Source organism: Trachymyrmex septentrionalis, unplaced genomic scaffold (assembly GCF_001594115.1).
Source record: "Trachymyrmex septentrionalis isolate Tsep2-gDNA-1 unplaced genomic scaffold, Tsep1.0 scaffold22, whole genome shotgun sequence".
Lineage (NCBI taxonomy): Eukaryota > Metazoa > Arthropoda > Insecta > Hymenoptera > Formicidae > Trachymyrmex > Trachymyrmex septentrionalis.
In genome coordinates this window covers 4,588,250-4,597,673 of record NW_017305375.1, presented here as the reverse complement: position 1 = coordinate 4,597,673, position 9,424 = coordinate 4,588,250, and the positions used below count along the sequence as shown (strand labels likewise).

Genomic DNA, 9,424 nt, shown 5'->3' with positions numbered 1-9,424 from the left:
TACATACGTAATATTATATTTTAATGGAAAAAAGTTGTTATAGCAAAATATAATTCTATATGTACATGAGGTTCCATATGTGTTTTCAAATATACATAGTATATTTATTTATAAAATTTATCTGAAAGTACATAATTATCATAAAAATAATCATATAAAATAGTAAATTGTAGATTATATAGTTTAATATTTTTAAATTTTAGTAAATGAAATTATTACCGCCTCAAATACTTTAGTTTGTAAATTTTGTTAGTATAAGATTGCAAGAAAAAATTTTTAGAATTTATGTTCCCTTTGACATAATCCGTTATTTTGAAAACTATGAGGTAATTTGTGTCATTTTATAGTGTAAAAGTTTAATAGAAAAATATATATTTATATACGTGCATGTATTATGTATATATATTAACTTTTATTAGAATATCCAAGAGTGAAATATGATGTCCAAATTAATGTTACTACCATAAATACACGTATCAATTTTCATTTTGTTTCAAGTTGAATAACATCCAATTTTGTAATATCCAATTTGCTAAATATGAAAATCGTCCAAAGTACGCTCACACAAAACAGAAACTGTAACATCTGTCATTTAATTAACAGACTATTAAAAATTATATATAGAGCCCACATGTATATATTTATTTATATTACGTTTCGGGTAAATTATTTAATAGTGGACTAGATAATAGTAATCTACCTTTTGAAGGGGACGATGTGGACGATGTTATGGTATTTGTTGATGAATTGGTGGTCGTTAGTAAGATACTAGAAGCCGATGATGTACGGGCGGCGGATGCACCGCTGGTGATTGCAAGAGGGTTCTTTCCACTTTGCAAAAGATTCGATAACGTGCCACTTGTCGCCGTAAGCTTACTATTTCCTGCTATTTAATTAAAAAAAAAATAAAATAAAATAAGATGATATTTTTAGATTACTCTTTTCTATTTATAATTTCACTGTAAATTAATTATAAATTTATGTTACCTGCAGAGGCTGTATTCACTCTAACTTGATTTCCCGTGGTAAAAACGTTTACTAATTTCGCGTCTCCACTTTTGTCAGGTGTACTGACTTGTCTGTAACTATTCGAGATCATATTCGAATAAGACTTATTAGAAGATACTATCGTTTTCATCTTCGAAACATTCTGCAGGGGATTTGAAATAATCTTCGGCACTTTAACAGCAGCGGCTGAGGATTTAGACGCGTTAGATGTTTTAGAGGAAACGGTCGTGATTTGACTCACTGCAGTGGGTGCTAAACGTATCGGCCCTACTGGCGCCAGACTCGCTAGAGTGCCGATATTAAGCGTTATGCCATTTTCCGAATTTACATTTGTCTGCAATAATGTATATATGTAAATAATTATTATTATTAACGGTAATATATATATATATATATCTTATTTAATTGCTTATTTTAGCTATTGCTAAAATTTATTTTAGCGTTTATTGCTTTCTATTGTAGAAAGCAATAAACGCTAACGTTTTGCTGACTTTTAATACATGGTACATAAGAAAGACATCCTTTACAAAAGACAATATATCATTGCAACAAAGGATAAAATACATATATATATAAATATTTCAATTATTACAGTATACTATGTAATACATCGTATGTACCACATATTGCGTGATAATTACCTGTGCAGGAAGCTTGGAACTCTTCAGTTCTGAAAATTGATTTCTCTGATTGTTTGTAGGCCGTTTCCGTTTCACGGTGGAAGTATGATTTGTATGCTGTCCACTTATTTGCACCAAATTGGCCTGAGTACTGAATGTACCAGTTTTGGAAATCGAGCTCGACGCCATGTTCGTCGCAATTGATAGTGCGGAAGACACTGGCGTGTTTGGCCGAGATTTCTTCACGGTCGGTGAGTTGGGTTCGCTCTCCACGGAACTGCTCGTCGAGTTTCTTCGTTTGTGAGAATCCTTTTTGTTCTTATTATCATAATTTGTCGCTATTGCTGGTCGCAGCGGTAATGGATGTGGTTGCAAAAGGATGCTACCGATGAAATCTCCAATCTCGTCTAACACGCATCGGTCCACCATGCTCTGTGTGATGCCTTCGAGTATCTTTTTAGACGTGGATATTCTGAGATAATCATCGGCCGTACCCACGACTACCAGACTCGTCTCGACCAGCATCTTTTCACGGAGTTCTTCCAAATCGTCCGGTCTAACGAGAGTGGCGTTTTGTCCAATAATAAACATGACAGGACAGCGAATGTCCATTAACACATCGTCAGGCGTACCTCGTTTTCCCTCGACCGTTGTGAAAGGAAATCCAATGCAGATAACAGCAGTTATGTGTTCCATCTGGGCCACCTATATCGGAAAACAAATAAAAATCAATAGTAAATAAAAACGATTAAGAAATTTCAATACAATTAAGCGGCGAAAGCTATATTCGATTAAAGCAGGTATTGATGTGTAATATTTTTTTTTTGCGTTTATTAGTTTTATTTCCAACACCTGGAACGACCGTTCGAACGAATATAACCTTTTTCGCTTGTGCTGAATAAAAATCAATAACAATAAGAAAAAAATTAATGCAACATATGTAAAATGTTACCTGACAAGCAAGCGCTGCACCAGCATTGAAACCTACGAGTATGATTGGCCTACCAGGGCAGTCACTTCTGACATCATGTATCTTAGCTCTTGTAGCTTGAACCAATTGATCCATGCATACCATCATAGTCATTCTATTTACTGCTAAACCTATATGGGTATGGACAGTAGCAATCATGCCTAACGATCCCAACTGTGTAATCCATTTGTGTTGACGAGAGGAAACAGCCGATGCTATGCCAGAAGGTACTATTATTAAGATCGGATTTCCAGGCAATTTCTTCTGCAATTAATCATGTTAATTATTGCTTTACATTTTTTTATCAAAATAATATTGATGATTAAGTTATCATTTACAAATTATTGTCATATTTACAAGTCTATTTCCGTTCAAATTCTGTGCGATCGGATCCCAAGATCGTTTTAAGAGTGATCCAAGCGTTTCCCATGTTATGGAACCTCCTTTAGAGTTAATATTTGGTTGCACAGCAATCATTTTATCAATTAGTTGAGGAATCTTTAACCTCAAGGCCTGTAAAATATCGAGATAAATGGCTAAATATTCCTTAGGAAGATGCTCGAATAGCAAATTATGCAGCCATTGGGCCAGTCTCCAGTCCCATCCAGTTGATCCAGCTAACGTTTCTCGAAATCTTCTTGCAGCAATATCCACTGATGTCCTTCGAAAGATCGGTTCTGTTGCGCTATTAGCCTTGGCTAATCTTGCAAGTCTCTCCGAACTTAATATCCGTGTTATTTTGGTAAATATCCGGTTCTGGGTAGGAGACCATAGAGTTTTCTCTATTTTATCCTCCCAATCCTCTTCTTCCTCCTCCTTGGGTCGCGCAAAATTCGCTAAACGTTCAAATTCATCCATCATATGTCGAACTCGACTTAAGTCAAAAGGCAATGGCAATGGTTCACTGTCAATATTTTCCACGTCGATTTCTTCATCTTTTCTGTGCTTATCACTAAAATATAAAAAGTATAGTAGATCAATTGTTATATTCATCTTGTATTCTCTTATATTTAAGTAAAAATCAAATTGAATGTCAGATGTCATAAAATCTGTTCTTTTTAGCTGAATTTCTTGCACTATTCATCTTTCCTCCTTTTCTTTCTACATTAGAAAAAAAAAGATAAATTGTACAAGTTTAATTAAAAAGAACAAGCTTATTATTTTACCTTGCAATATTTTTTGAAAAAAACAGCTTTTTTATAGGCTTTACATAAGCATTCTCAGGTTTCCAATTCCAAGGTCGAGCATAGCAATGATCTTTGAATATCACATCACTGTCCATCTCATAAGTTCCAGCTAGTTGATGTAAATATGCTGTTAATTTGTTTGAAACATCATCAAATGTGTCAGTAGTTGGACTTGGTAATCCAGAACTGTTCACAGAAGTAGATGGTGCCATAGGCATAGATGTTAACATTGTACTTATTTTTTGAAAATAAATCAATAATTGGAATAATAGAAGATATATTGGTAGAAAATAATAATATTTGCGTATTCAATATCTCTAAATTCCTTTAAAATATTCTATTATATGTAATAGAATTATATATCATATATAAAAATTTTCCTCTCTTTCTTCTTCTTTTTCGTTTTTGATAGAACAGTTCCTGAAATAGATATCAATTATACTTTCTATGTTAATGAAGTGCCAAAGACTTACTATTATCACGCAATACAAATAACTGTGCTAATTTTAAAATATTATTATACTTATACTATAGGTATTTATTACTATAATTTAATACTTTTCTACGATTTATATAATTATATTTTTTTACATGTAAGAAATTCAAGAACTAACCTGTTCCTTTTTTTACGTCGAACACTTAATTATTCATTGAATTAGTACCATTATCTCTGTTTTACATTAAACGTTTAATTGTTCATTAAATCAGTACTATTTTCATTCATCGCATACTACATTCATTAGAATTTGTACACGATATTATGGCTATTTGTTTCACTTCCACGTTTAGAGAACGAGAAAGAGAGAATATTCTCGAAGATGCTAAATTGTGATTAACGTGTTTATCACTGCTCACGCACGATTACGCGTACACATACATGATCACACGTAAATTCGATGACGAAATTAATTACGGTAATATTCTCACCATTGATTGTGGAAATGAGCACGCAATGTATGACCACGAACTTTACGCGAGGAATTGAAATACTTCCATTTCCGTAAATCGAACAATACTGCGTGTGCGATGTGAATATATATACAGTGTTCCGTTTAAATCATATAAGGCCTGTTCTTTTTCGCTAAACTTTTACACTAGTTCATCTTTCTTTCTTTTCTCTCCAGAGGGAAAGAAGAGGAAGAAAGATGAACTGGTATAAAAGTTCAGCGAAAAAGAACAGGCCTATAATAAAAGAAAAATATATAACATATAAATACTAATTTTAAAGATAAAAAATAATTTTATAAAGATAATTTCATAAAAAGAAATTATGAAATTTATTTTTAAAATTTTTGTAAAAGAATATATGTCGCTAATAAATTGTGATAAATTCAGAATATTACAATAATTTTTTTTATTATGCGTCTAAACAGAACACTCTGTATATGTCGTTACATAACCTATTTTTATTTACACTCCTGTACTTTCTGCACTTGTCAATAAATAGATATATAAATATATTTAAGAGAAAGAATAACAAAATTCAAATAAAAAGTGTAAGTAAAATATCTATAGCTGCAATTTTAGAAAAACAAAATTTGATAATGTAAAAAATAAATAAAATTTACAAGTGAGATTCTACAATCGAGATATCGATTATGTTCGACTTTCCGTATCGACGTTTGATGTACCGGGTGTGTGCCATATTGAAGAACTGACTGTACTTCGATCGGTGTCGAAGCGGGCTGACAACCTTTATTGCACAATGAATTGTTTAAGTTTAAGTTTAATGTTGACGATTTTTATACTTTCTTTACACAAGAAAAGTTGGTGCGACCTATTCTTGATTTAAATGCGTGACTGAGATGACTAACATACGCGGACTTCGATTCTCGTTAGGGTTCTGGTTTGACGTTTTGCTTCGTGTCTTTCTGGCAGTGCTATTCGTGTAAGTTGACATTTTATGGGCGTGCAGTTAAACAATCAATAATAATGTTGTAGTTAATAATGTTATTAAACTTGATATTCAATTACTAATATGTAATTAGCATTACTTATGGTCAACACACTATTAATAACTTTTAGTAATTAATATTTGTAATAATAATTAACATAGACATTAGGAATTTTACCAATATAATATTTTTATTTAGAAAACAAGTTTTATGAATCTTACTAATAACTTTTACTATAATTTTTAAAAAATAATTTTTTTTTTTAGATAGTTGTAATATCAATTTTACATTTACTTTTAATATTATTTTATTACTATGTCTGTGAAATAATTCTCTTTTTTCGAATTAGTATTAATTATTAATAATTAAGAGTGAAAGAAATTGTGTTTATGTTACATATTTACACAAATTTTATAACTCTCTTATTAATGCATATATTATTATAATTTGTAATAAATAACAGTGATTTTTTTTAAATAAAGAAATGTAAATTGTACTTGATATAAATTGTTTTTAATACTGTTTATTATTGTATTTAAACAACAATCATATGTTTTTTTATCATAAATATGATTGTTATTTATTAAATACAATACTAAATTTGATGATTTTCAGGGAGCTGGAAAAAGCAGAACCATTTACAAGAAAAATTCACGAAGACGAGCTGTGGTTATATAGAAATCCAAGAACAGATTCGTTTGTTCCAACTACAGTATTATGGGTAGATATTGTGTCTTCTTCTTATATATATATATCTCTTTAAATATATATATTTAAAAAGATTTTAATAAATATTATTAACAATAAAATGAGTAAAAATTTTAATAAGCAAATGTTATGTTGCAACTAATTTATGTTGAATATTTTTTTCAGCCTCTTGTATTTATGATGCCGATCGTTGTTATTTGCTTCTTTTTTATAATACACAAAGATAAAGTCGATTTTCAGCAGTCAGTTTTATCTGTAACGCTAGCCCTAGGATTTAACGGTCTTATTACAGACATTTTAAAACTTATAGTAGGTATGTTATTATCAAAAAATTTATATGTAACAGATGCATTAAAGCAATAAAAAATATTTACAGTTTTAACAATATTATCCATATAATAAGTGATGTTATATTGTTTTTTGCCATTATACTTGTACTTTCAGGTCGCCCAAGGCCAGATTTTTTCTGGCGATGTTTTCCGGATGGACAAATGAATCCGGGATTTAAATGCACTGGAGATCCAGTTGTTATTAGAGATGGAAAGAAGTCATTCCCAAGCGGACATTCCTCATGTATGTCCAAATGTTGTCGCAAATACAGATATTTCTTACATGTGGATAAGTCTATATTTCCTTATATCTCTATAATTTTACGTATAAAATCTATTACTTTTTATTTAATGAGAAAAAAATTGTTTATTTGACTAAATTAATTTAACTGCCTATATTTCTTTCGTTGGAGAATAAATGTATTTAAGTAAAATGTAATACATATATAACTTAAATACATGGATTCTTCATAAAAAAAAATAAAGACGAAATATATTATTTTAGCCAAATAAACATTTTTTTTCAGTTTAAAGAACATTCAAAAATAAAATAACATAATTCTAATTATTTGTATAAATTATTTATAAAATATATATTATGCTTATGGAAATAATTTTTGTTGTAGTTGCGTTCGCCAGTTTCGGCTTTATCGCCTTGTATTTAGCCGGAAAATTACATACATTCAGCCTGGCGGGAAAAGGACAATCGTGGAAACTGTGCACGTTCCTTTTGCCACTTTGCATCGCTCTTACTATCGCATTAAGCAGAACGTGTGACTATCACCATCATTGGCAAGGTAATTTTTACAATCTTATTATTAATATGATTCATTGCAATTTTACATTATTTTACATTATAATGACATAGAATTTGTTTCAGACGTGGTGATAGGATCAGTAATAGGCTACTGCTTAACATACGTCTGCTACAGACATTATTATCCTCCATTAGATTCGCCATATTGCGATAAACCGTACGTCGCGCTTACATTACAAGTTCAGTCAGACACTGTCAGATCTAATAAGAACGAGCAAATTAAGTGGATATAAAAACATCAGGATTATTACTGCGCCATATATTTTCAACAGTACTTAATACTTTTGTTAAAATCTTTGAGATTTGTATATTTTGTGTATCAGTATATACATTTAAAAATAAATATATGTCTGTACAGAGATGAATTCGGTTATATTAGAATTTATATATATATATATGCGTGTGTGTAAGATTTGTTCGCATAGTTGCATTATTTATGCTGTGTATTTTGTTTTATTTTTTTCTGTTTAACTTATTATTATTATTATTATTATTAAGATTTGTGATAAAATTACTAATTAATTAAAATTTTGTGAGATTAATTAAAATTTCCAGTTGATCAAAGAGCTTAAGTCATAATAATGTAATATTTTTAGTATATTTTAAATTAATTTTGGTCCTAAGACCTAAATTATATCAATAAAAAATTGTCATTTTTTTAAAAATATTTTTTTTAATTACTATTACAAATATAGAATAAAAATGACACTATGTTTGCTTGGGTTTATTATATCCCGTCTTTGTAATATTGTTAAAAGTATACAACTACTTCATTTTGCATATAAAAGATACATATACAAAGGAAACATTGTCGAAATAATCATATCAAAAATAGAAAATACGTAGGATTTATTTCTATATGCTTACGTTTAAAATATAAGGAATAAATAATTATATTATATTAAATAATTAATTATTTAACATATTTTATTTTTGTATAATTTTATTTTATTTCATCTTCAAAAAAATTCGTATATTGCAGCGCTTGTTTTTCGGTTACTATTGTATTAGGTATATGTTATACTTTCTACATTTAAAATGAAATAAGTGTATATAGAGTATATATCAAATACAGATTTTTTACTGTTAGTATGTTCAAATATTGGGAAAAGAAAAAGGAAAGAAAAAATAAAAGCATAAAAAATTTAATCGCACAGTAAAAAATTATAAACATACAATTATTTTTTTCTAAATACAAAATGTTTATCAGGATGCAGTTTTGTTTGCCGGTGAAAGGAGTATTTCGTACTTCAAAATAGATTCGTTTCAAACGAAATTAGGCAGTTCAATCATAGGATAAATATATTTAGAAGAACTGATAATATTTAATTTTAATTTAAAACAGCAATTTTTATTATCTTTCAAGTTTGATTATCTAATAACTGTGAAAAAATATGTTCTTATTTATAAAATATATATATTGAATCGTAATAAAAGTTCAGCGTTATGAACTTTCAAAATTCAAGCAACTGGAGTTTGTTAAAAATGAACAAAATTTTATTGAAAAAAAAAAAAAAAAAAAAGGATTTCAAAGCTTAAAATTTTAAAGATCACTTTGCTCTTTCTGCAAGTTTAGTAATTTTTACATTTAGAAATCTACGAGTTGGACAAAAATGGGAAATTTTCTTCTCACTTTGTCGGCCGTGAAAGCTTAAAATTTTTTTCTACAAAATCGTTTTTAAAAAATGTTTCTAAGATTTTTTTGTTACCGCGGATTAAATAAAAGGAGCATTTTGATATTGATTGCCATAAAATTATTGTACCGCAATTAAAAACACAGATTTGTAAAGAAATTTTGAAATTTTGCTTCATACACAAAAAAAGCGTTTAAACGTTTTTAAACTGAGCATTTTATCGCGCGCCGGCTGCCATTTTGAAAGTAGTATGATG

General features: G+C 29.3%; 3 protein-coding genes across 4 annotated transcripts in view; 2 read left to right on the top strand and 1 right to left on the bottom strand.

Annotated features, from left to right (window-relative positions):
- LOC108748349 (crossover junction endonuclease EME1-like) overlaps positions 1–762 on the top strand; it is a 5,903-nt gene extending 5,141 nt beyond the window's left edge. The window contains exon 4 of the mRNA XM_018486448.1: positions 662–762. Within this exon, the coding sequence (XP_018341950.1) occupies positions 662–685 (24 nt within the window). The 3' untranslated portion in view covers positions 686–762. The remainder of the gene's footprint in view (positions 1–661) is intronic.
- The window catches only part of LOC108748347 (KAT8 regulatory NSL complex subunit 3), a 6,406-nt gene extending 2,352 nt beyond the window's left edge, over positions 1–4,054 (bottom strand). The window contains exons 1-6 of one of the 2 annotated variants that reach the window (XM_018486444.1): positions 3,765–4,054; positions 2,956–3,550; positions 2,581–2,862; positions 1,650–2,333; positions 988–1,342; positions 701–886 (exon numbers count right to left, since the gene is read on the bottom strand). In XM_018486444.1, the coding sequence (XP_018341946.1) occupies positions 701–886; positions 988–1,342; positions 1,650–2,333; positions 2,581–2,862; positions 2,956–3,550; positions 3,765–4,015 (2,353 nt within the window). In that variant the 5' untranslated portion in view covers positions 4,016–4,054. The remainder of the gene's footprint in view (positions 1–700; positions 887–987; positions 1,343–1,649; positions 2,334–2,580; positions 2,863–2,955; positions 3,551–3,764) is intronic. The other variant, XM_018486445.1, reaches the window with a different exon arrangement.
- Positions 4,055–5,429: 1,375 nt separating this feature from the next.
- On the top strand, positions 5,430–7,803 carry LOC108748292 (phospholipid phosphatase 5). Its single transcript, XM_018486344.1, has 6 exons — positions 5,430–5,673; positions 6,296–6,401; positions 6,554–6,701; positions 6,833–6,961; positions 7,344–7,514; positions 7,598–7,803. The coding sequence occupies exons 1-6, from the start codon at positions 5,591–5,593 to the stop codon at positions 7,765–7,767; spliced, it is 807 nt and encodes a 268-aa protein (XP_018341846.1). The 5' UTR covers positions 5,430–5,590; the 3' UTR covers positions 7,768–7,803.
- The last annotated feature ends 1,621 nt before the right edge of the window (positions 7,804–9,424 follow it).